Source organism: Haliaeetus albicilla, chromosome 26, assembly GCF_947461875.1.
Source record: "Haliaeetus albicilla chromosome 26, bHalAlb1.1, whole genome shotgun sequence".
Lineage (NCBI taxonomy): Eukaryota > Metazoa > Chordata > Aves > Accipitriformes > Accipitridae > Haliaeetus > Haliaeetus albicilla.
The window spans coordinates 17,128,405-17,154,094 of NC_091508.1; the positions used below are offsets into that span (position 1 = coordinate 17,128,405).

Consider the following 25,690-nt stretch of genomic DNA (forward strand, 5'->3'; position numbering starts at 1 on the left):
GGACCATAAAAGGGAGATTGTCTGGATGTGGCAACTCCGGAGGGCCAATGTCCGGCATCTGAAGGTCCAATCCTGCCCCAGCGTCAGGTCCCTCGGTCAGCAAGAACAGGATGCGGCCTCTCTGCATATGGTATTGGTGGAGGCTGTTCCCAAAAAGCCATTTCAGTCCTATTCCACAGCACTGGCTGGAGGGGCTGGGGGTGCTGGCCCCGAGGACCTGAGCCCGCACGTCCCCAGGTTTGGGCTGTCGGGTCTGGTGATGGCTGCGCACCCAGGTGAGGGTGCCGCGGTTGGAGCCCATCACCCGAGCTTGCTCTTTACTGCAAAGATGTAGGAGCACTCAGACACCCCCGAAAGTCTCTGTCCTTTGGATTAGGGGTTTCCCGTCCCCCCCAAGGCCAGGTCTGCGGCTGCTCTGGTGTCCCCTGGGCACATGCAAAGGGAAAAGGTGGTTTTGCCCCATCCCCTCCTGCCCACCCGGGCTCCCCAGGGGGGCAGCAGCTCCCAACTTCCAGCTTTGCCATCTCCTGGGGTTTCAAAGAAATTCAACCTTCCCCTGTCAACGCTGGGCCGGGCAGCAAAGTGGGGTGATCACAAAGCAGCCAGGCACCGTCTCCCCTCTGCCCCCCCCCCATTTTCCCACCCCTCGGTGCTCCGTGGAGGCCGATAAGGAGGACAGGAGTGGGGGGACACGGGTGGGTGACAGCACCTAGCGCAGCCGTGCAGCGGTTCTGGCCGGGCACACTCTCCATCCCAGCTTGGGGTGCGAGCTGAGCCCCCCCGTTTTCTGCCCGTGAGCCCTGCGGGCAGGCTGAGGGCAGGGCCTCCCCGGGGGACGGTGCCCACGGAGGGGACAGTCCTGTGGCAGCTCCGCCTGCCCACGCCTGGCTATAAGGGAGGAGGAGGAAGAGGAGGAGGATGCTCCAGGCACCGGACCGCAGCGCTGAGGGCAGCCAGGGAGTGGGTGAGTGTGGACATGGCATGGGGGGGGGGGGAGGGTGCCCTTTGCCTTGGGGGACTTGTCCCCTCTGTCCCTGGCTGTCCCCTTTCCACCCCCCCCGTGGGTCTCCCTCACCCCTGGGTGCTGGAGAAGGGCTTGCTGGTCCCTGCAGGAGCGGGGCAGTGGGGTCCCAGTCCCTTCCCAGCGCTGGGAGGTGCAGGCTGTAGTCAAGCCCTTTCTAGCTCGGTTTTGGGGTGGGGGTTCTAACTGAGTCCCATCTCCCTGAGGCGTCCCCTTGGGCACCCCCAGGGAGGGGAGCTGGCACCTCGGCCGACACCACCCTGTGCCCTCTCTGCTCTGCTCTGGGGATGCTGAGAGGCAGGATGGGACCCCCCACGGGATGGAGAAGCAGTGCTGAGGCAAACCCCAGCACCAGTAAGCGCATCCCCACATGCTTCTGCTGCAGGAACCCCTGGGGAACCTGCCCGTGCTGCCTGTCCCTGCTGCCTGCCCCATCCTGGCCCGTAGGCAACACTTGCCGGAGCAGAGGTTGTTCTTCCAGCCTGGCTGGTGACCGTGGTTCCTCTCCTTACCAAAGTTTCAAGCTTTTTATTCTCCCCCCCCCTTTTTTTTTCCTTGTTTTTAAAAACAAAAACACAATGTTCCTGCTGAGCAGAGCAGGCAGAGTTGCTCTGGTAAAAACCCTGCCCCAATTCACGGAAATTGCTACAGAATAATAATCAGGGCTGAGAAAGTCTCGCCACATTCCCCTTCGCTGAGCTTTATTTGCTCTGATTTATTACCACCAAACGCCAAAACTTTGGGGCTCTCCCTTCCTGGGCAGGCGGGCTTGGCACGAGCCCCATTTCCTGAGCTGGAAATGCTGGTGGCCCCGCACCGTTCCCGGGGTGCAGGATGGAACCTCAGGGCAAGGTGGTGCCCCAGGTCCCTTGGGCATGGCGTGGGCAGCGTAATGTGTCTGAGCAGGCAAAAGTTGGAGACGTTTCCTCTAACCTGCTGCCGGGTCACTCGTGAAGCGAGCGTGCCCGGTCTCAGAGGCGCTTAGTCAGGCTGGGAGCTGCGACAGCGATGCTGGCGGCCGCAGCGGGGATGGGTTTTGGGTGTAAAGGAGGGGATTTGCCCAGCAAGGAGCCACAGGTGCAGCGTCATGCTTGGGCTGGGTCCTTTCGGGAACTGCGACTGCCTTCCTGTAAATGCCCTGGTAAGGGAGGGAACGGCTGAGCCTCCCCGGGGCAGGGGCCCAGCTCAGCACACCCGTGGGGCCCTGAGGGTAGGGAAATGCTGGTTGCACAAGCCTGGGCGCTGGGTGCTGCCTGCACCGCCTGCGCAGGCAGCCGGACAGGTGCAGGCAGGCTCAGGGAACCGAATCGTGGTTACTGGGCTGCCAGACCCCTTTGCTCTTCAGTGAGAAACGAGCAGCAGCAGGCCAGATCCTGCACCTGGGCGGGCCCCAAGCCATGCCCCATGGGTCACTGGTGCTGGCAGGACCAGGGTGCCGAGGCACACCCCGGTGTAACCGCATCCCGCTGTGGAAGGTGCTGGGTGGACCAGCCTGGAGGAGCTCGGCACAGCACCTTCCCCCCCCTGCAAAAACAGGAGCGGGATTGTGCTGACTTGGCAGCAGCAGCATGAAAGTTGCTCAGGACAGGATTTGGCCGGCTCTGCTGTCTGCCGTCCCCGGCCAAGGGTCAGCTGGCATCGCCTCTTCGTGAGGCCCTGGGATTCACAGCCCTGCTCGGGGACTGCGGGGACAGCCCCGAGACCCTTCCCGCAGCGGGACCCCCATCCCCGCCCCTGAGCTCCGGGATGCTGCGTCCTTCACCGTCTCCTGTCGCTGGCAGAAGACCTCGATAACCTTAACCGAAGGGTGAGAGGCACTGAATCCCCACATGGGTGTTTCATGCTGGCAGGAAACACGGGGCAGCATAATTAGGACAAATGCCCAATAAGCATTAATTAGACTAGGGGTTGGGCTGGGCTCCGGGGGATGCTGCCGAGCACCCCAGCCCTGCAGTGATCGCACACCCAGCAGTGCTGGCGGGCGCTTGGGGCAGAGCCGGTGGGTGGCTGTGCCTGTCTGCCGCCGCAGCTCCTCCGCACCGGTCCTTGGCGTAGGGCCGCGACGAGCCGGGTCGTGCCCGGGCAAAGCATCGGGCTGCATCTCCGCCACAGCCGCGTGCCTGTGTCTGAGTCCCGGACCCTCGGCATTGCAGGGCGCTTGCAGAAAGTGGAGCAGGCTGCGCCAGGGTTGCCAGAGCGAGAGCTGCGTGGAGCAAAGGTAAGAGCGAAGTGGCTCTGATGGCTGCCCCAGCCTCCTCCATGCCTCGGCTGCTGCAGGGTGCACCGGCCGGCAGGCGGGCAGGGTGTCCTCCTTGGCTGGGAGCTGCAGCCCTGATGTGGCCATGGTGCCATGGCTTTTCCTCCAGCCCCCAGCCCTCCCCTTTGCTCCTTGCAGCCCTGGGAAGGGCTCTTGGTCCAGTTGATCCCTCCTGATGCGGTGGCGTGTCCCCTCCTGTGCCGCCTGCTGCTCGCTGTTCCCAGCCTGGAGCTCCCAGCAGAAGAGGGGGCTCAGCCAGACCTGGGCTAAGCACAGCCCGGCTTCGTGTGCTGCCCACGGCCCTGGTCTCACAGGAGCACCCAGCACCTGATGGCAGCATCTCTCGCTGCCCATGAATGAGAGCAGCATTGGGAGCCTGTGTTTTAAGTGAAGAGCTTGTCCCGGTACCGGCAGCTCCACCACATGCTCCTCTACCGACTCAACCACTACCAGCCCTGAGTGTTTAGTTTGCCGTGAGCTTTGCTTCTTGCCTCCTGGTTATTCATTCCCTGGATGATGTTTGTGTTGCCTAGAATGCTCCAGCACCCGTTTGGACCGTGACGGCCCCGTGGCCAGTTCAGGGACACGGGGGAGGGTATCACGGCTGATGGCTGCAGCATCCCTGCACTGAGCAAGGGCAGGGGCTGGGGCCATCGTGAACTCCTTTTCCTTTGCTTTGTCAGCACCATGGCTCAGCCCAAGGGCACGGTGGTCCTCGCCTACAGCGGCGGCCTCGACACCTCCTGCATCCTGGTGTGGCTGAAGGAGCAGGGCTACGACGTTGTCGCCTACCTGGTGAGCTCCGTGCCGAGCCCTGCCGCATGGACCCTTCCCCGGGGGCTGGGGATGGAGGGGACGCTGGACCACGGGTCTGGGGACCTGGGTGGATGATGGGGGTCCTGGTGTGTGTCTGGCCATGGTGGTGACCCTGCTCTCGCTGGTTAACCATCGCCCAGCCCGGGTGCTGCTCTGCTGAGCTGCCAGCCCTGTGTGGCACAGCCTGTCCCTGCCAGCAAATGATCCTCCCCTAATGAGGACAGTGCATCGGGGCAGAGTCACGGGGCTTTGCAGAGGGAGATATGGCCCTAAGGTATGCTGTCTTGGGGGGGACCCCCCCTCCTGCCTGTCCTGGGTGGCCTCAAGCCTCGCCAGCACAGGCTCTACCATGCCGTGCACGATGCCCCAAGCTGGGCTGGGCTTGCACTGGGTTTTGTGGTCTCCTTTCAAACTCAGTCTGGTTTTTTTCCCCCTTCCAGGCCAACATCGGGCAGAAAGAAGATTTTGAGGCAGCACGAAAGAAAGCGCTGGCACTGGGGGCCAAGAAGGTAACGGTGTCCCTCCCTTCCCATACCCATGGGGCTCTGAGCTCCCCGTGCTCCCCGCCGTGGGGTTGAGCCTTGGGGTCTCGTACACACCATGGCTGGGGCTGGGGGGAGCAGGACAGTGCCAGTGAGGAATTTCTTTCCCAGAGATTTTGCATCAAAGCTTTTCAGCAGCATCTAGGAAAGGGGAGGTGAAGGTACCCTTCACTGCACCGTCCCCAAAACCCCACAGGAGTGGGATTCCCCCCCCGCCCCAGTCCCCCTCCCATGATAAGGTTTCCTCCATCCTGGCAGGTTTACATTGAGGACATCAGCAAGGAGTTCGTGGAGGAATTCATCTGGCCGGCTGTGCAGGCCAACGCTCTCTACGAGGACCGGTACCTGCTGGGCACAGCACTGGCACGGCCCTGCATCGCCCGCAAGCTGGTGGAGATCGCCCAGCGGGAAGGAGCCCAGTATGTTGCCCACGGGGCCACCGGCAAGGTGAGGGAGAACGGGGGCACTGGGGCAGGGATGGCATGGGGTGCTTGTGGGGGGGAACCCGGTCAGTCTGTTGGCTAAGCTCTGGGTGCCAGGAGGAGTGCACCGGGTGTTTTTTGGGTGCTCTGTGGGGCTGTGCAAAGCCCAACCATGTTTCAACACTTCCTTCTCGCTTCTGGGATTTCTGTGCCTAATTTCGGTTCCCTCTCCCTGCCGGGAAGGCTCGGATCACAGCCAGCCCCCCCCACACACACACACTTTCAGCAGCAGCTTTCTAAAAACTGCTACGGACAGGGGCTGCCCGGGTCAGGAGCCGGCTGGGGCTGAGTTTTGGGGCACCCTGGTCAGGCTGCGGCTGTCCCCATCCCTGTCCCCATCCCCGGCTGTCCCTGTCGCCGCTGGCCGCAGGGAGGACACTTTGCCACTAGAGGCAGCCAGAGACCGTGGAAAGGACGCTCGGGGCCAGCCCCTGCCCAGAGAGGGGCAATCCTCCACGGGGAGCGTGGGGGGACGACGACGGGACGTGGGACCTGCGAGACGTGACCGTGGGTCCCCCCCTGTCACCTCCAGCCCCCGCCCGCACACTGCCCAGCCCGGTGCGGGGACACCTGGGGCAGGGTGGCACTGTCACCAAAGGCTTCTGGGGGGGCTTTTTGGGTGCTGTGCGTGCACCCAGGACCTGCCGGATGCCCCCTCCATCCCATCCCACTGGGACCCAAAGTACAGACCGTGTCCGTCTCGGTCTAGGGGCAAAAGCGAGGTGCCCACCTGGAGGGGTGTCAGTGAGAGGGGCTGGGTTTGGGTGTCCCCAGCTATGGTGGAGGACCCTGCTGGAAGGGGGAATGTTAGATGCAGCCAGGAGATAGCCAAGGGCCATGCCAACACCGGGGAGATGGGGCAGAGGGGCGGCTGGGGGGAACTTCGTGGCTGAAATAGCTCTTGCTCCTGCTGCGACGGGTTCCCCGCGCCCCTTGCCCGTCCATCTCACCCGCTGCCAGCAGCCCCCTCTTGAAAGCCCCTGCTCAAGGGTGCCTTGGAGCGATGCACCCCCAATGCGACGACATCCCCTCCGCTCCTGGGCACCACCAGCGCCAGCCGTCCCCGCTCGCAGGGGCAGCCACGGCGGCTCCCCAGGCTCTGCCTGCTCCCCAAGCCATTAAGCCGTGGGCGCAGGCAGGGACCGACTGCGGGTAACTCGACCCGGCTGCACCCCGTCCCCGGCTGAGGCCACGGTGTCTTAAATGTGGGCCATCTGCGGTGTCCCCGCTGCCGGAGCAGATGGACTTGTTTTGGGCCTGTAAGGGAAATGAGTGCTTTGGTGGATGTACTTGCCTGCGTGTAATAGTCCTCGGGGATTTCCCAGCCCTGCCGTAAATGTATCCTCCAGGCTGGGGCCAAGGTGGGGGGGTGGTCTTTACGCCCCTTGGTGCTGGTGGAAAATAGGCTTTGGTGAGCGCTATTCCCTTGGAAGTGCTAATAACTCCCAGGCTCGCTCCTCGCCCTTTCCTGACTACCTGGCCTCATTAGCAGGACCTCGTCAGCATGGGCCAATTAAGATAAAGGGAGCTTCAGAGCTATTTAATTATGAGCTGCTGCATCCTCCTGGTCACCATGGTATTCCCTGCCCCCACTCACCTTGCCCTCTCCTTCCGTGTGTCCTCTGATGCCTATGGGGGAAAAATACCCAAATCTGGGTTTCTGCTGGTTCAGTTTTTAGGAGTGTCAGTCCAGGGGAGAGCACAGCTCTTTGGTGACTCTGGGGTCCTGGAGCCGGGTGAACGAGCTGCATCGGGGTTTTGAACACCCAACTATCGGGAGCACCAGAAAAGGTGGTTTTAGGTTCAAAGCAGCTATGGAGAGGGACCAGGAGTGACCCTGCAGGACAGAGCCAGCCCAGGTCCTGGCACCCACTACCCCCTCCTGCCACCCTCCATGCTGGGAGAGAGAGATGAGTCCTCAGCCTCAGGTCTTGCTTTTCCAGTGAAAATTGCCAGCAATCCCATCCCAGTGGCATTACTGGGAAAATAGGTGTGATCCCCCTCCTGCACAGAGCACCTTGGTCTATGAAGTCCTGGGTAGCATCAGCCAGATGTTCCTCCTGGCTGGTGGCTCTTGCAGGGATTTGCAAACGCACTGCTCAGCCCAGGGTCTGCCGAGCCATGGGCTGGGATGCTTTTCCCAGCAGATATAGGGCAAGTGGCTGTCCTGTGTTGGCTGGATCTGAGATCCCGAGACACGTCCCCTCTAGCTCTCTGCTGAGGGAATTTTGGTCCTGTCCCTGCAGAGGGAGAGCAGCCGGGAGCAGGGAAATGATGGGTCCTTGCCCACCGTCCCTGAGGTCTCCAGCATTGCAAGGGGAGCTGATGCTGTAGCCGAGCAGCGTCTCAGAGGCCGTACAGGTGTGCTGTCACACGCATGTGCACCGCCGCACACGTGTGCGCCGCCGCACACGTGCTCTCCCAGCGTCCAGCAGCCCCTGAGCCTCCCAACTCCCTGGATGAAGCTGTGGGGCTGTAGTGCAGCCGGGAGCTGCTGTTTTGTCATCTGCACTTTTAATGCTTCTTGCTTTTTCTTTTTTTTTTTTTTTTTTTTAACAGTTCTCACTGATTTTGCAGTTTCTTCCTGCAGCCCTGCCAAGCCACATTCCTCTCCCGAGGATGCTGTATGGCCCTGGGCGAGCTGGTCCAGGCACGAGGCCCCATTCCTCTATCAGTGGGATTGGGGGGGGGGGCACCCACTTCCCAGCCTGCCCCAGTGTGGGGTGATCCCTCAGCATCTCCCATCTGTGTTTCAGGGCAATGACCAGGTTCGGTTTGAGCTCACCTGCTACGCTCTGTGTCCTAAGATCAAGGTAAGGCACCCAAAATTGTCCCTTGGGGCCCCACCACCGGGCTTCTGGCCCCCTCCCCAGCTGGTAGGGAATTTTGTTTTAACACCGATGTGAGCGGCCGTGCCTCGCTTTAACAAGCTGCCAGCTGCACAAAGCGACGTTTTGGCATTTGAGGGGGCTGTAATGATCCTTAATTGACCTATTTTTACCCCAAACACCACGAGGCCACGGAGGAAACAGTACTAAAGCAGCTGCTGGATAATCGATGCTGCCTGTTTGCCCCTTGCATCCAGTGCCTTGTTAGGGTCAGGGGTTTGGGTTACTCCACACTTGCGCAGGGAGATTAAATTTCGGCTGGGGGACCAGCAGCCCATGGGTCCCAGCTCCCCAGGGCTGCCAGGAACCCTCGCCTGTGGGGAGTCCAGGGGGGTGCTGAGGGTCAAAGGGTGCCCAGGGGCTGCAAAGGGGCTGGGGGCTTCTCATCTCATGCTCCTGCCCTCCCACCAGGTCGTCGCACCGTGGAGGCTGCCCGAGTTTTACCAGCGCTTCCCCGGGCGCCGCGAGCTGATGGACTATGCCAAGGTAGGAGCTGGCGTGGGGTGGCCGCGGGATGCTCGGGGTGGCCGTGGGATGCTCCCCACGGCTTGGCGGGTGACAGCAGCAAGCCCTGCACAACATCCCTGCAGCACCATGCTGGAGCCTTCTGGTTGGGGTTTTATTTCCCCCTCTATTTTTTTTTTCTCCTTCCTTTCTAAAAGCCCCATAATTACGTGGCTATTAATGGTAACCCGCTTTCCAAGGAAACGGGTCCCAGCTCCCTGACTTGCGTAACAGACAAAGCAAATACGTTCGCCTTTGTTGTCCCTTCCTTTTTGAAGTACAAGTTGCAATAAAACATATTAGAAGTTTTGCATCAGGTTTTTACGTGCCCACCAGGGTACCTTTCTTTTTTAGCGACTTCATGGAAATGCTTGACAACTTGGCTCAATCAATCAAAAGGGAAAAGGCAGCTCTGTGCATAAACCAGAAAATTGCTTCAGTTTTTAAATAGCTGCCGTCGAGGCTGCCTGGGTAATCTCTGGGAAGGCGAGGTGAGGAGCCGGAGGGATGTGGCGTGGGGCGAGGAGCCCTCCGAGCCCATTAGGGCCGCCAAGAGCAGCGTGTTGAGGATTGTGTTTGCCATCTGCCGTTGTATTATGAAGGGGCGAGTTTACGAGAGCTTTCCATATGTTGCCAAACAAATTGTCAAATAGGGGAGTTATTAAGAGCGCCGCGGTTTTATTATATGGAAAATGGAACATGTGTTTTGGGTTTGGGGGTTTTGTTTGGGGCTGGGTTTTTTTGTTTGGAAAGGGGGGAAAAAGGGAAGTGAAATGGATTGGGGCCCCGTTCAAAGAGAAAAGGTTGGGGTTGAGGGTTTGTTGTGCCTCTCGGTCTCTGGTTATGTCCAGCATTAAAAAAAAAAAGGTGGGGAAGGTCCCTTCTTTTTCGCACTTGGGAGAGGGAGATGTGTGGCCAGGTCCTTTCAGCACCTGGATGTGCTCACCTCGGCGCTCGGCGGGTTTTGATGCGATGATGTTTGGGGATCGGTTGCTGTCAGGGAAAGCGGGGATCCATGCCACCGCGGCACAGCTCTTGCTGTCAATTTGCTGCCTGGGAGCTAGAGCCAACCTTGCTCCGGCAGCAAGCTGCTTTGGTGGCCACTTCATCCCCACAAACAGCCAAGGCTCAAAACACCTCACTGAGAAAGGTGAAGCTCTCCTGGATGCTGGTCTGGGATGAGCCATTGCTGCGGGCAGAACTGGGTGGAACGGAGCTCGTTGGGGCTGTGCTGCCTGGGTTCAGTGGACGTTGGTACATGGGTCCGGATTTGGAGGATCCCCTCTGAAGTGATAACATGGAAAATTGCCGTGGGGCAAGGCTGGGCTTGGGAGCATGGGCTTCCTCAGCTGCCAAGAAGAGGCAGAGGGCAGGGGGCTGCCTGGGAATGTGAATCAACGGGGGCCTGTGGTTCACGATCAGTAGATATTTGGGTCTGAAAGATGCGTTTATACATCCCAGGTGAGATGGCTGTGAGTGATGGCACGGGGAGAGACTATCAGAGGGGACGGCGTCCTCCAGCCCCGCATGGCTGAGTGTGGCCCCTCAGGGTAAACAGCCCTCAGCATTAATGGCTTGGCTTTAATTAACTAAGGTGAAATGTCCTCTGCCAACATCCACGAGGGTGCTGGGATGAGGACGATGGGAGCATGGTCTGACCCCAGGCGGGGTTGAGGTCTGTCCCCCAGCCCTCGGTCTCCCTTAGCATTATTCGGGGGAGCCTTGGGGGGTTGGGAGGCACCTGTGGCTCGGACACCATCCGAGGGTTGGGACAGGGAGAGGCACCTTCTCCCTCTTTCCTGGAGAAGCCAGGCGAACCCTGGCACTTGCACCCAGCAGGCAGCGTTTTGCCCTGCCAGCAAGCCCAAGCTTGTGTTTTGAAGCCCACGTGAAGCGTTGATGTGGGCTGCCTGCTCTCCCCGGTGGGCAAGGTCTGCAGGCAGGAGAGCAGGTGAAGGCTGTCCAGCACCCACCTCCAAAGCCTGGGACGGGGATCCCGGAGAGTCCCACACTGGGAGTACGGTGTGGGACCAGCAAACCAGGACCCATGAGCCTAGGCCAATGTCGCCCCAGGAGCGGGGCTGATTTAGTCCCTCTGCAGCCTTAGGAGGTATCTCGGAACCTTGTTCCCATCTCAGGTGACGGGTTGATGACCATGATTTAACAACCACAAGCGTTTCCTTCCCCTCTTCCCAGAAAACAAGGAGCTTCTGCTCAGCCCCCACTCCTCTGTTCCTGGCCGAGCTCTTGGCTGACGTCCCTGCCGTGGTGACTCTGAAATGCCAGAACTGCCCGGCAATGTACGGGCTGTACAGACACACCGAGGCACAGTGGGAACCGGAGCTGCCACCACCGCCTCCATCCCGCAGCCGGGACATTGCGGCTCGGCATGCCGGCAGGGTGGGCGACGTCCCTGCCAGCTCCGGTTGTTAGCTCGCCGCCGTCGCCTCTCCTGCTAATTCCCCTGCGTATTCACCTCGTCTTCACAGGCAATTTCCCCCATTGAAATGTCAGCGGATAATTGAGCGCGCCGGTGACCTTGTTAGGGAGCTGGGCCTGGCGCTGTGTGCTGCGCTGGGGAGGCAGCCGGTGCGGGGCCATGCGTCCCCAGGCACGGTGCTCTTGGGGTGCCTGGGCTTGGGAGAACGTCTCCCACCCATGTGCCGTGTGTCTGCATTGCACGAGGCTGTGGGGACGCGTGTGCTGTCCCCTCGCAGCAGAGCATCAGTCCTGGTTAGGGTGAGGAGCATCCTGTGGTTTTGGGGACTCCTGTCCCCATGTCACCTTCCCTTGATGAGGACCTAAGCTGGGGGAATGCACTGTCATGGAGCTAGAAAAAGCACACAATGTCCGTGCTGACGTCTCCATGTCTTGGGTTCGTGGGGTGCTCTGGGGGCTCTGTGTCAGCTTGTGGCAGGGCTGGGGCGGCCGTTCTCCTCCCAGTTGCGTTGTGTCCCTGATGTCCCCATCGAGGTGGCCCTCGTGGTGGGAGCTGATGTTACCCACGGTGAGGGACACGGATGTCCACCTTGCTCCGTGCTGCCTTGCTGGTGGCCACGGGTTGTGCCTTTGAGCTTTTGGGCTGATCCCAGCAGGAGCCGGCGCTGGTGGGAGCTGGATCTTCCCGCAGGCTGGCTCACCCCTGATCCCCTTCTCTTGACAGAAACACGGGATCCCGGTGCCCGTGACGCCCCAGACGCCCTGGAGCATGGATGAAAACCTCATGCACATCAGGTGAGAGGGCAGGCGGGTGGGGAACTCCTGTGGGGTGAGGAAGCAGAGCATGGGGCCCCCATCCTCCTGTCCTCCATGGCCAGGACAGCCCTATGCATGTCCAGAGTCCCAGGCTGCTCTACCACTTGCTGGCCAAGGGTGACCCCAAAACCTCCAGCCTTCCTTTCTGCCCAGTTGTCCACGTCCCATGTGGCAGCATCCATCTCCTGGGCTCTCCCAAGCCTGGCGCTCCTTGCAGGGTTGCTTCTAAAAGGCCCTGGAGATCCATAACACGTATTTACGCCCATCCTCATGGGGTGGTTGGAGTGGGGGGGGTCTTCCCGGTGGGTTTGGGGGTTGCAGGTTGCAGGTGCTGCACTGACTTCTCTCTCCTTCCCTGCCTGCTGCAGCTACGAAGCCGGGATCCTGGAGAACCCCAAGGTAATCGATCACGGCCACCCGGCCGGCATGGCAGCCACAGGGCCGAGGGCGTCTCGTGTGTTTGCAGCCTAATTGGAAATTTCACGGCAGGCCGTGTGCGGTGGGGAGGCCTTGCCGCCCGCCCCGGCCCCTCCACCTCTCCTGGCACGTTAATTGCTGCCGGTGTAAATAGGGGAAGGGACCATTTCAGGGTGACACTGGAGGGGACAATGTCACGGGGCAGCAATAAAGGAGCAATTAGACAGATGAGGCGCTGGTGGTGGGTGACGGAGGTCCGGGCTGGCCCCTGCAGCTCGGGTCCCCTGCCTGTGCCTGCAGCTCACCCAGCCCTCCTCGCTTTGCCATCCCCGCTATCCAGGGGGAAGCAGGGTAAAACCTCCGCGTGCGTGGGGTGGTGCTTGGAGACCCCAAGGGACCCCCGGTTCCCTGGGCAGCTCTGGCTGCCGACGGGGCCGAGATCCCGGTGGCGGTGGGTGCTGCGGCCGGGTGCTGCCGGCGAGCGTGGCACGTCGCTCCGGGATGCGTGGGTCTGGCCCTGGTTGCCTCCGAATAGTGCTCGTGGTCCGGCTGCCTGCTGGCCCCTGCCTGCACTGTTCATGCTCCAGCGGGTCACCACGCTCGGCGGCTACTTAAACTATCCATCAGCGCTAATTAGACAATCCGGGGAGAGGAGGGGGAGGCAGGAGGAGAGGGAGAGGAGCCGGCTGGAGCTCAGCGCCCGCAGCCGGCTCACCGCGGCTGGGCTGGCGCGTGCCTCCGGCGGGGGCGTGAGGAAGAGGAAGGTGGAGAGGGGGTCCCGCTCCCCTTTTTGGTGCCCTCCGGAGGGGTGTCTGCAGGTCAGGCTTTGCAAAGCCGGGCCCTCAGAGGGGGTCTCCTCCTCCAGGAGAGCGGTTGGCCCAGGGATGGGTTTTTGTGCCTCTAGCTGGAGCTAGCAAGGGACTGACCCGCGCCCTTCCCAGTGCACCCATCCTGACCCACCCCTCCGCACCCAGCCCCTCTCCTCTTGGGGAAGACCCCTGGTCCCCAGGCTCTGCCAAGCCGGCTTTCTTCCCAAAGCCAGCTCAGAAAAGGGGGCCGACCAGTACCCTGACCCCATCCCTGAGCATCCTCTGCTCGGGCACCTCTTCCACCGCCAGTACCGGGAGGTGGCTGCCCGGAGCGCGGTGTCACCACCGTCCCCTTCCCCGGCCTGGGAAGCGGTGCCGGGCACCGGGGCGGCCGCGGCAGGATCCGGGGTGCCAGGCACGGCGGGCTCCCCTCCCCAAACCCCCGGGACCTGCCAAACGCAGGGATTTGAAAGCAGATGGTTGAGCTATTTTCTGCCTCTGTGAGGCCCGATTGAAGGGCAATGAGGCAGCTAATGCGGAGAAAGATAGAAATTTACTTGCTTTAACTTCATATGGCACTCTGAAAGAGTTCATTCAGTCCCGGGCACAACAATATCAGCCGGATGAATAAACCATTTGCGGCATCGATAGCTCTGCATCATGGTTTACTTCATGGACCATTTGCTTCCAATTTCTTCTCTTCTTGCCCCGTTTTTCTTGCTTCTTTCTTCCCCCCTCCCTCTCTCCCTTTCCACACACTCTTCCTTTTTTTTTTCCCCCTTTTTTTCTTTCTTTTCCCTTTTTTTTTTCCTCTCTCCCCTTTAAAGATGACATTGCAGGACTAGCCCCCCTGCGGGGAGGGATAAATAGAAGGCATTGATACACTGCAACAAACTATTTGTCATTTGAACTGTGCTTTTAGGAGAGAGAATAAAAAGAGGACAGACTCGCACCGTAATGATGGAATGCAAGCCAAATGTCACTTTTATTTCTATTTAGTTATTTTATTTAATAGGGGTTTTCATAGTTGGCTCGGAAAATTGGAAACTACCTGACTTTGACTTCCAATGTTTAGTAAAGAGTTTTTAATACTTTCCGGTATTTTTTCCCCTCCCGCCCCCCCCATCTTTCCTTTTGAACTCAAAGTTTTTCATCATCTCTCACGGGTTCGCTAGTTAATAAGTGTGATCAGGGCTAGGAAAGGCCAGACGATGTAAAATTGAAATCCGCAGCCCGTGTAATTTGTGCGTGTGCGCGCGCGGGGGGCACGGGGGAGGCGCGCCTGCGAGCGCCTCTTGTTTAAAACAAGGGAAAGGGCAAAAATGAGATAAAATGGGAACCTGAGGGTGGTTTTGCTGGAGCGTGTGCTGGGGTAGTTATGTCTGTATTCCTGGGATTCGGTTGCGGTTGCTGCTGGGATGTGTGTCCCGGGATTTGGGGTGAGGCGAGGGGGGTCCCCCCGGTGTGGAGGGGGCGGCAGGGGTGCTCGTAGCTGGGCGGCCTGCCTGTGGGTGCTGGCAGTGATTTGGCTTTGCTCTTTATTGGACCAAAAAAAAAAAAAAAAGAAAAGGAAGTTTTCACTAAAAGGCTTATTGCCCATCTTTACAAATTTTAGATGAAAACTTCTTCTGAAGAGAAATTAATTTTCCCTTAAAAAAGCTTATAATTTTTTTCCAAGCAGTCACTTTTGCCTTTTTTTTTTTTCCTAGCTTGCTTTCTACTTTGTCCTTTTTTTCCTTGCTGGGAAGGAGGATAAGGGAGGAAAAGTGAGCAGGAGAAGAGCTGTGCTTTAAAAAGGAGAGGAGAAACAGGGGGAGCGTGGGCCAGGCTGTGGGTGGGTGCAGGCAGCGCCCTGGGTGCAGGCAGGACCCCGCTGCTCAGGGGTGCCCGGAGCTCCAGCTCTCACCAGCTGGGTTTTGTGGGGAAATACCAGTTTACCATCCCTTAAAACATTTGCAGGAACTGCTCAGTTTGGAGAAACTCCATCTGAGCTGCTTGCACAGGAGGTTTTAGGTCGCTTGGACTCCTCAGCTGGAGGATCCTTTGCAATGTTCCCTCCGATGTCGGCCAAGGACGGCTTTGACCCAGCTTGGCTCTGCGGTTCATTTCCTCGGCTCTGTCCGCCTTTCCACCACATTGCACATGTCCTGGGTGCTCCGTGCCTCAGTTTCCCTCCCCTCCACCTCCCGGAGCTGCGGCTGGGTGGGGGATCCCTTTAGAGACAGGACTTTGGAAACACTGCTCGGAAAGTGTTTTGGGGTCAGCGTGTGCAGTCACGTCATGCGCGAGTGCCGAGGGGGGCACGCGAAATTGCAAAGCATTTGCTCTCCGGGATGGAAAGCTTTTTTTTTTTATTATAGTCCCCCCCACCACACTCTTCTGGCACGCGCTTCAATTGCGGCAATTCGTCGTCGGCGCCTGAGCCTCTGGTGGCCCGGCTCTGATGGAGATAAGATGCCTCTTTCCTATAAATCTAGGAAAAAAAATATACATAAAGGTTGATGTGCTCTGAAATGGGTTTTTGCTTTGTTCCTCTATTTTCCCCCATGTGTATTAACCCCAGGGACACCATGAAAGAGCCGGTGCGCCTGGAGCACCTGCTGGGGTCAGGCCTCCTCATTAGTTTTTTCGGTCAGTGCCGAATAAGCCCGGCCACGGCGCAGGGACGTGCGGGCGCCCGCCCTGCCGCTTGCTGCCATCGTCCCGCTTTTCCCTGCCTGACTTGCTTCTCCGCAGCCATCCCGCCTCCAGCTGTGGGGGCGTCGGAGGAAAAGATGAGATCAAGTTGAGGGGAAAAATTGCCTGATTCCTCCAACCCCTTTGTTCCCGGGGCCCCGGTAAGCACCGGTGCTGTGCCACGCTGGCCCTACGTTTGGGGATGGGGGACGCACGTCAGGGATGGGGGATGCGCGCCAGGGTCAGGGCTGCCGGCAGTGTTGGCCATGCCAACGCCACTGACTCTCCCTCTTCTCTTCTTCCACCTCCCCTGGCAGAATCAGGCCCCTCCTGGGCTCTACACGAAGACCCGCGATCCGGCCACTTCTCCCGACACCCCGGACGTGCTGGAGATCGAGTTTGAGCGGGGTAAGCACCTCCTCGCAGCCTCACGCCTCTGCCCCCCCAAAGCCAAAGCCCGCTCCCCAACTGGGAGCAGGGACCACTGGGAGCATCCCTGGGGTGGGGGCAGGTGGGGTGAGCCCCGACTCGTGGCATTGGGGCTGGGGATGGTGCTTGCAGCACGTTGGGGCTCTTTGAGGTGTGCGGAGGGTCTGGGTATGTCTCGGGGGGGCTTGCTGGGACCCCCCTGAGAGCGGAGAGGGGTCCGAGCCCCAGGCAGTGAGGTGCAGCGGGCACAGGGTCCCTCTCCTGCAGGGTGGCACGCAGGTGGCCCTGGCCAGCGGGAAGACGCTCCGGCAGGATTGGGCCAGCGGTGCTATCGGTGTCGCACGAAGAAAACGGGGAGACCCCGTTCCATCCCTGGGGACGCAGGGCCCGGTGCCGGAGCCGTCACCCAGCGAGGGGACATGGGGCAGCGTCTCCCACCTCTGCCAGCCATGGGCATCCCTGGGCCACCATCCATCCTGGCAGCAGGAACGAGTCCAACCCAGGCTGGGGGGGAGACCCCGCTCGGAGGGGTACCCCCTCCCCACCGCCCCCCCCGCCGCCAGCATCCCTGCTCCATTATAATGATCCCCCTGCAAGGAGCAGCCCCCCTCCCAGCAGCCCATTCAGCCCCTAGTTAATTTATTTGAAGTTTTAATCTAATTATTAACTATTTTAAAGGCTAAGCAGCTTTCGCCAACAACGGCCCCGACAACGTCGGCTCTCTGCCGAGCGGACCCCGGCCAATACCCCGGCGGAGGATGCGAATAGAAAGAGCCGGGGCGAGGGGAGGGCGAGGAGAGGGGGGGGCCCGCGCCGAGAAGCAGCTTAAGGTTCATTATTGCCGCGAGTTACATTTAATAGCAATTTACAACTGAGTTTATAAACCCCTGGAAAATAGGGGGTTTAGGGGGGGAGCGTGGGGGGGGAGCTGACAGCCCCCATCACTAGACAGGGCTCTCGCGGGCGCCTCCGTAATAAAGACTAGAAAGGGAGGTATTGAGGCTGATTGGCAACTGATAGTGCGTTAAATGGTAATGAGGAGGGCAGATGGAGGGGGGATTAGCCTCCAACTCCGCACCGCTTTTCTTTGTGGGCCCCGCAGCCCCCTTGTCAGCTTCCTAATACATTTATTGCTCATTTCACACCGCTAAAGAAAAATGCCTCTTTCTATTCAGCAGCCCCCCCCTCCTTGCTCCTGCCCGGCGCCCTTAAAAAAAAAAATTTAAGAGAAAAAGGGGGGGGGGAAGGTGCAATAATTAATTCATGGCGGGGAGCGCCCCGCCGCGGGGTGCGTGTGCGTGCGTGTGCGAGCAGCCGTGCCCCGGTGTGGGGGTCCCCCCCAGATGCCCCCCATGCTGTCAGGGGAGGGGGGGACACACATTTGTCAGGCCCCCCCCCCGGCAGGGGCTGGTGGGACAGAAGGTGCTGCGCCGTAAGACAATTGCCGAGCGTGAAATTCAATTAGTTAAGGGCCTGGTTGCAATTTCACAGGCCCTAAAAAAGAGAGAGGGAGAGGAGAGGGGAAAAGGGAGGCGGGGGGGACGTTTTTATGGCCTTTTTTATTTATTTATTTCGCTTCTCTCCCGAGGTGGGTCCCCCTCCCTTCGGCTCCCCCCCGCACCAGCTTGGATATGCCTTTTTAAGAAGTTATTTAGAGTTCATATCTGTCACATCTATTTAACGCCCGCGGGGTGATGTTCCGGGGGGGATCCTGACACCGGCTGATCCTGCCCGTTCTCCCTCCCCGCCTCCGCAGGTGTCCCCGTGAAGGTCACCAACGCCGGGGACGGAGCCACTCGTCGCTCGGCCCTGGAGCTCTTCGTGTACCTGAACGACATCGCGTGAGTGCCACGCTCTCCCCTGGCAGCGGGGACGAGGGCAGCGTCCCCGGGGTCCCCAGGGCAGGGTGGGAGCGGGATGCTCGCGGCAGGCACGTCCCGACGAGCCCGATGGTGGTCAGCAGCGTGAGGGTGGGATGGTCCCAGTTGGGTCCCAGTCGCACCATTCATGCCAGCAAGCAGAGCTGGGCACCGAGGCCAGGAGCACGGGGGTATTTAGGGTTTTGCTCCCTGCGCACAAGGAGGGCTAAAAAGTCTTATTACAACCCTTTGCATTTATCGGGTGCCCCAGCCGCACGGCTGGGTGAGGGCTGCCCTGCCCGCAGTGGGGGGCTGAGCCCCCCAGGCAGCCCCTGCCCGCAGGCAGCCTTCGGCCCTGGTCCCAGCTCAGCCCCAGACCCCCGGCTCTCGTGACCCGACGGGCATCACCTCACCCTGCCTGCCCGAAGGGGCTCAGTGTCCCTTTTGGGTGGAAAGTCAACTTTTTTGGTGCACGGAGACATGCTGGCCGGGTCCATCGCCCTGTTCTCCTCCTGCGTCTGCAGCAGCAGCGCCTTTGGGGTTTTCTGCCCTGTGCCACCCCATGCCCACTTTCTGCTGCCACCAGGGCAGAGCTATCCTCAGGGGCTTGCCCAAAAATACAGCAGCACCCATGAGGGCACCCCCTCCTCCTGCCCCACGCCAAGTGCCACCCAGTCCCCGCTATCCTTCTTTGTGCCTCTGCCTTTATCGCCCCAGTGCTGAACGGGAATGAACTTTTCCATGCAGTTCACTTTTTAAATGTTAATTAAGTGGTTTTAAAATGACTTCGACTATCGGGAATACAGCTGCGGCATGGCTTGTCCCCCTTGCCTGGTTTATTTTCCGGTGGCCCAAGTGAGCAGCAAGGATGGAGAGGCTAGCGGCACAGCAAAGAGGAGAGGAAAGGGAGAGAAAATCCATCTCCTTATCACCTGTCCTATCTGGGGGTCACTACTGATGGTCACCAGTGCTGCTGAGGGGCTGGCCACACTGTCATTTGGGGTTTGTCCCCCATTGTCTGTCCCCCCCCGACCCACCTCTCGCGGCCGCCTGCATCCCACTGCGGGGCCGCTCCAGCCTCCCTTCTCCTCGGCAGGGGCAAGCACGGCGTCGGGCGCATTGACATCGTGGAGAACCGCTTCGTCGGGATGAAGTCTAGAGGTGAGCAGTCACCCACCAGTGGTGCCATCCCTGCCCTAAAACCAGAAAAAATAGGGAAAACCCTGGTGGGACGTGGCAGGTGCTCAGCATCGCTGGGGTGCTTTGGCTCAGGTCACACCAGCAGCCCTCAACCGCTCCGTCCCCACCAGCTTTTGACTGAGATTTCCCCGTGACAGGGACTTCTCATCACTCTCTAAAGAAGGCAGCTGCCCGCTCGCTGCCGGTGCCACTGTTTGCACCAGCCCTGGGGTCCCAGTGCCACTGGAGACCCCAGGTCTCGGGTGAGACCTGTCTCCAGTGGGAAAAACACCGAGCTGTGGGCCTGCGTGGGAGGATGCTCATGGGAGGTCCTGGAAGGGGCAAGGCTCTGTAACACGCGTACAAAGTGCAGGAGGCCGATGCAAGTCACTGAAGTTTTTTAAAGGCACTTCTTTGATTTATCTATGCATTTTTGAGGCTGTGACTTAATATTGATCATCCATTAGGATCAGCTTCATTGGAAATCTCTGGAGGCAGCAAGCTGCCCCGCACAGAACTAAGTAACAAGATGGCTCATCATCATTTCCTATCTCCTTGCCCCCACTCTTTTGTTTTAAATCTCATTAATACCTAATTAGATGCTCCCTTTCTTTAAACTTGCCCTCTGTGCAGGGCATCAGCAAATATTTTGATAAGACTCAGCCCGCCGTCTCCCTCCCCACCACAGGGCACCGGTCCCTTTGTGAGAGCATCAGCCACGAAAGGCAAGAAACAAAACCCCAAATCATTTGATCCGAGTTTGAATATTCAAATTAAAACCAAAAGAAGGAAGACAAAAACCCCAACCCCAAACCACACATAGCAGCCTGCGCATTTGCATGCAGGATGCTGAGTAATTTGTCAAAATCTATTTTATTTTTTTAAGAGCCACTGACATGCTCTAGTGACCCTTCCAGCATTTAATAATTTCTCTAAACCCCATTTAACTGTCACGTCTGTCTCCTGCGTGACATTGCCAAGCGATCGCTGCCGTGTTTGTGTGCCGGCAGATGCGGGAGGACCGGGCTTTCTGGGGACAGCAGGGGTGCACGTACCTCGGGGACGAGACCTTGGCGGTGGGTTTTCCCCCTTGCTTTGAGCAGGATCCTGCCCCCGGTTTTGCTCCTTGGGATTAGTAGAAACCTTTCCGAAATCTGCTCCGAGGGATGCTCTGCAGAAGAAATGGAGAGCTGGGATGAGAGGAGGCTGGAGCAGGAGGGTGCTGCCGGTACCTGCCACCCCCTCCGGGGGGTTTTGGGGTGCAGGGCAGCTCGAGGTGGCCCCACTGCTACTCTGCAGGAGCATTTTGGACCCCAAATGGGCATAAGGTCAACAGGGCAGGAGACGGAACCTGGGCTCGCAGGCGGGAGGTGATGATCCCTTAAATCCCAGCGGTGTGCAGTGGCCCCGATGGCTCAGGGCTCTGCAAGTTCCTCGGGGCAGCACAGGGACCCCTGCTCTGCGGGGGAAACTGAGGCACAGGCAGTCAGCAGCACAGCAAGCGCCCTCCACGGCCGCAGAGGTGGAAGCGAAGGCTCCCGCCAGGTGCCTCCTCTCCCTCGCCTCCCAGACCTGGGGAGTCAGAGAAGAGAAAAACTCATTTGCATTGATTTTTACTAAGCTCCTAATTGAACTTCGTTAAGGCCTAATGGGCGAGGGGCGAGCCGAGCGCACCCGCGCCAGCGTTTTAAGCCCTATTAACTCAATTTTGCCATATTTGTTTTAGTGGGAGGAGGGTGGCTAATTATGGGGTGCCGGGGAGCGGCGCTGCAGCCGGCCAGGGGGGCCGTGGCTTGGCCAGGGGCTCTTGGCTGCAAGCGGGAGCGCGGCCCTGCCTCTCCCGCCTTTTCACATCCTCATTATCAAATTACCTTTTTAACTCCGAAGGGGGGCTAATTAAGTGAAGTAAATGAAATCAGTGGGGAGGAAGTGGGAAGGAGGGGACAGCCGCTGCCAAAAGAGCCGAGCGCTGCCTTGGGCTGGGGCTTTTCCTTCAGCTCTCTCTTTCCTTTTCCCCTTTCCTCCCCTTGATGCGCTGAGCAGATGGAGGAGGAAAGTGGAAAACCCCTTCCCTGCGATGAACCCATACCAGGCCACACTCGGTCTCAGCCCTGGAGCAGCGGTAGAAATTTGGGCAGTGTCTTCCCATGGGCAGCATCGCCCTCCCCTTCCCCTCGGGAAGCCACCGCATCCCGTCCTGTCCCATGGATGCCGTCGGGAGTGACAGCCCGCACTCAGCACAGCAAAATTGCTCGGATGGAGGTGAACTGACAGCCGAGGTTACAAATTAGAAAATTTTAAGTAGCGGCAGCTGTCTCCTTGGCTGCCCCCCTCCATGCCCCCCCCCCCCCCCCCCGCTCCAGTCCCCCCCTTCCCCAGCAGTAATTACGGGGTGATTGAAGCTTCGCCAGGCTGCGGTGCTGACACCTCTGTCTTTTTCCTGTAAACACGGGGAGATGAAAATAGACACTTGGAGACGCTGCGAGTGTCACTTTGAAGGTGTCTCTTGTCTCCTCGGCTGGGAGCACGGCTGTCAGCTCCCCTCCCCTCCACCCCGGCTGTCACGCTCTGGTCCCTGGTCCTCCAGCATCAGGTCGAATGGGATGGGCAGGGGTGCAGGCAGATGGGCAGGAGGTGGGGGTCAAGACACAAATCCAAACCTTCCATCAGCCCAGATTGGTTTTAACACCTCCTAAGGGGAAGCAGAGGGAATATTAATTGTTTTAGTGGCAGGCTCAGGGGCTGGAGGGGGCATACAGCAGCCCTCTGTGCCACCGCCGTGCCCGTGGGGACGGCTGGTTTTTGGTGCTAACGTGGCTGTCTCATCCCACAGCCCTGTGGGGATGGGTGCTCAGTGAGCACCCAGGGACCTGCCCCTGGGGACCGGGCTGCAACGTCGTTGGGGTGGCCTGAGAGGACGGGGCGGCTCTCCTTTGGGACGGAGACCCGTCCCGCGCCTGTAGGATGCTGAGATCATGGACCCTGGTAGGGTTGAGGTTTGATGGAAGTGGCTTGGGCTGCCGTGGTAGATAGGGCTCCTGCCGTGTCTGTGGGACCAGTGGCAAGCCCGGGATGGGACCCTGCTTCAGCCTGTGCCACGCTCCAGGGCACGGAGCGGGCAGGGCACGGAGCAGGCAGAGCCCGGTGCGGGTTTGAGCCCCCCTGACAGCCCTGTGGGTTCCCCTCACCCCCTCTCAGCGCTGGGGCTGGTTGGGGACACATCCCCTTTGGCAGGGACGGTTTCCTATGGGGTTTCTTCATGTGCCAGCAAAACCCAACGTGCAGGTGCCCTTCGCCGTTCCCACGGCCGTGCCATCGCACAGATGCCTGGCATTGGGAGGGCACCGTCCCCGTGGACACGGACATGCTGGAGGAGCAGCCCTGGCCACAGGCAGGTTACAGCCGTGCCCGCCACGTGTTTGCTGCCGGACCAGCTCAGCATTTCCCCCACCGGCTTTCCACCCGCATCCGACCTGGAGCGGAACACCGCATGGCCGCCCTCGTATTTAAACACCAAGTAAACACGTTATGCGGCAAATAAGCCCAGAGCGGCTGGAACAAAGGGAGCAGCTCACCCGCGGCGTTAGCCCCCATCGCCGAAATAATTAAGCATCCCTCCATCCCCAGGCCTCATGCGATGCGGGGGGGAGGCGGGAAGGGACTGGGGGGGGCCCTGCCAGCCCCAAATGAGGTTGCCCTCCCAGCCCCCAGGTAGCCTCATTGCTTCACAGCGGATGCGCGGGGCTCTTTCTCGCCAGCCGAGGGGAGAGGAGGGTATTTCAGGCCCTCCGCTCCCCGTGCCTGTGCCCCGCGTCGTTCCTTTAATTACAGGTTTTCAGCCGCAGACCGTTGGGCACGGATCGGTGGGGGGATCGGTTCCCAAACCCTGTCATTTAGCCTCGTCAGAGTGCCTCTTCAAAGAGGGGAATCTAGAAATTTTCTCCGCAAGGTGCGGAGTGGACTGTCTCAGCCCCAGCATGAATATAATGACAGATGCATTTTACAGCGAGCTGAGACTGAATGCACTCGACCACAGCTCCTTCTGTCAGCCAAGTCATTATTTTTTGTCATTTGCTGACAGTTTTGGTCTCATTCGTTTCTCTCTCTTTTCCTGCTTTTCCCCCTGCCTGGAAAAATGGCTAGGTATCTATGAGACCCCAGCGGGAACGATCCTATACCATGCGCATTTAGATATCGAGGCCTTCACCATGGACCGGGAAGTACGGAAAATCAAGCAGGGGCTTGCCTTGAAATTCTCCGAGCTGGTGTACAACGGTACGTACGGTCCTTCAGCCCAGCCCTGCCGCCGCAGCATCCTCCCAGCCTTCCTCCTCCTCCTCCTCCCTTGTTGCTACCGGAGGCTGCAGGTCCTGCTGGTACACGCGCTCAGGGCTGTAAACTTCAGGTGTGGATTTTGAGGCCACTCACGGGGGGAAAAGACGGGTTTGCTCGTGCCGAGGGCTGAGCTCAGCCCCACGCTCTGCCTGCTTTTCTGCCGAAGGGGCTCCAGATTTTCAGGAGGCGATGCCGCCTTCCACGAGGGTTTGCCGGTGGGGAATGCTCCCGGCATCTCTCCCAGCCCGGTGCCACCTCTTCGTCCCATCCAACACATCTGGCTGTCTCACAGGCTGTAATTCCCTGTCCCTTTGTCATTGTGTCCCCCCCCCATAGCCTTTCCCCAGCTCTCCCCTCCGACTCCCTCCATCTCCCTGCCTGCCCTCGTCCCACCGGGATGGGAGCACACCGGGATATGGGGCACACGAGCACCCAAGCTCCCGGCACGTCCCCGCGGTGGGATTTGAAGCCGGAGACCTCTCCCCGTACCCTGGCAGGGGGGAAACACAGGGGTGCGTGGCATGGGGGGGGGCTCTCAGGGCAGTGTGGCCCTGGCTGCTGGGGTCCAGGGGGGTGCTGCAGGAGGGGACAGGAGGGTCCTGGCCGTGCTATGCGGTGTGCAGCCCACACAGGGGCACTGCGAGTTGTGGCTTTGCTGGGGGCTGCAGAAGGGGCTTCCAGCTGCTTCCAGCACAGCCGGGCCTGGGTGAGGACAGCACTGCCCGGATTGGGCTGGGAGCCATAAGGGACAAGGGGATGCTGGCTCGTACCCGCAGTTAGGGACAGAAATGAAGCCCTTTGTCCTTCCTCCTGTGATGCACCCAGTGGCTCCAGCTCGGGTCTGCTCAGCTGCCCGTGTGAGCTGAGTTTGAGGGGTCTCAGCTCAGTCACCCCACGCTGCTGGGGTGAGCGCTGCAGGGAACAGCCCGGCACCCTCGGGAAGGGACATCAGCACTGTTCCAGGGTCTGCTCCTTGGATCAAGCCCGACTCGGTCGCTGGTGCTGTGTTGAAGGAAGCAGGATTAGCCCAAAATGCCATAGGTGGGCTCAAAACCCCAGTGCCCACACCTGGGTGCCTGCTGCACGGCTCCAAGCACGGCGGTGTGTATTTATCTCTAACCACAAGGGCTGGGATGATTTCCGTGAAATCTTCCATGGGAAGATCCCCTGGAAATAACCTGACTCTGGGAGCTCAGGCTTTGGGCAGCAGCAGATCCAGCAGGACTGGGTCAGGCTGTCTTCTCCCCTGCAGTTTCTGATGCCTGTGCTCGTCCTCAGCACCTTCCCCTCCAAGGACAATCCCTCCTGCATCTTCCTCAGCAACAGGCATTTAATACCCGAGCCCCTTTGCTGCTTAAACCGTATTTTAGGGCCCTGGCAGGGCGAAGGCTTCTAGGGTTGCAGAAGTCTTGGTTACCTTTCCCTTGAATCACAGCCCCTGCCTTAATTCACTCTTTGATGCTGCTCCTGCCTCTGGCTATTTTTATTAGACTTTGTCCTGGGCTGCCTTTATTTTGACTTTTTTTTTTTTTTTTTAGTTTAAGCGTAAACCTGTTTGTTTATTTCTAACCACTCGCGTTTTGTGAAGCCACCAGGCTCAAGAGCCACTTGGGGAATCGCTTCTCCCTCCCTACCTCTGCCAGGCAAAGGCTGCTGTTTCCCTGGGTCCAGATGCTGAATCCCCAGGGATTTTCAGCATGGTCCTAGACTTCCCTGGCAGCCGAGCCCAAATCCAAGGAACAACCCCAAGGGGGTGCAAACAGCACCCGTGGGTCCCCATGCCGGAGGCCAGGCTTTCAAGCTCACCTTTCTTTAACACCTCATTATTACAACTAGTCCCTGATTTTAGAAGAATTAGTGTTTATCTTCTCCCCGTCCCCATTGATCCCATTGTGGAGGGGTGGCTTTGAAGCCAGTTCCCGTCCCGGCAGGTACGGCCAGGTGCGGAAACGCCATTGTCCCCCTGCCCTCGTCGTGATTAGGGCAGCATGACGGTTACAAGGAGGGAAGGTCATTAAGGGGGCTCACTTCCAGTGGGGAATGGGTCTGCGGTGGGGGGCAAGGCGGGGGGGAATGCTTCCTTGCACCTGGACCTGTCAGAGTCAGGGTTTAAGTAGGTGGTTATTATTTTGATGTGTCTTGGGTTTATTTTTACGGGGATGCAACAGCCCTACGTCAATCCTGATGTTTCAGGAGTTGTACCTGGAGGGGGGTTACCAAA

The 25,690-nt window shown here is 59.4% G+C and overlaps 1 protein-coding gene across 2 annotated transcripts in view; it reads left to right on the top strand.

Annotated features, from left to right (window-relative positions):
- The first annotated feature begins 893 nt into the window (after positions 1-893).
- Positions 894-25,690, top strand: part of ASS1 (argininosuccinate synthase 1) — a 28,888-nt gene continuing 4,091 nt past the window's right edge. The window contains exons 1-13 of one of the 2 annotated variants that reach the window (XM_069770603.1): positions 894-964; positions 3,175-3,239; positions 3,962-4,073; positions 4,535-4,603; positions 4,895-5,083; positions 7,875-7,931; positions 8,418-8,492; positions 11,674-11,744; positions 12,134-12,164; positions 15,985-16,075; positions 17,853-17,937; positions 19,052-19,116; positions 23,278-23,409. In XM_069770603.1, the coding sequence (XP_069626704.1) occupies positions 3,966-4,073; positions 4,535-4,603; positions 4,895-5,083; positions 7,875-7,931; positions 8,418-8,492; positions 11,674-11,744; positions 12,134-12,164; positions 15,985-16,075; positions 17,853-17,937; positions 19,052-19,116; positions 23,278-23,409 (973 nt within the window). In that variant the 5' untranslated portion in view covers positions 894-964; positions 3,175-3,239; positions 3,962-3,965. The remainder of the gene's footprint in view (positions 965-3,174; positions 3,240-3,961; positions 4,074-4,534; positions 4,604-4,894; positions 5,084-7,874; positions 7,932-8,417; positions 8,493-11,673; positions 11,745-12,133; positions 12,165-15,984; positions 16,076-17,852; positions 17,938-19,051; positions 19,117-23,277; positions 23,410-25,690) is intronic. The other variant, XM_069770605.1, reaches the window with a different exon arrangement.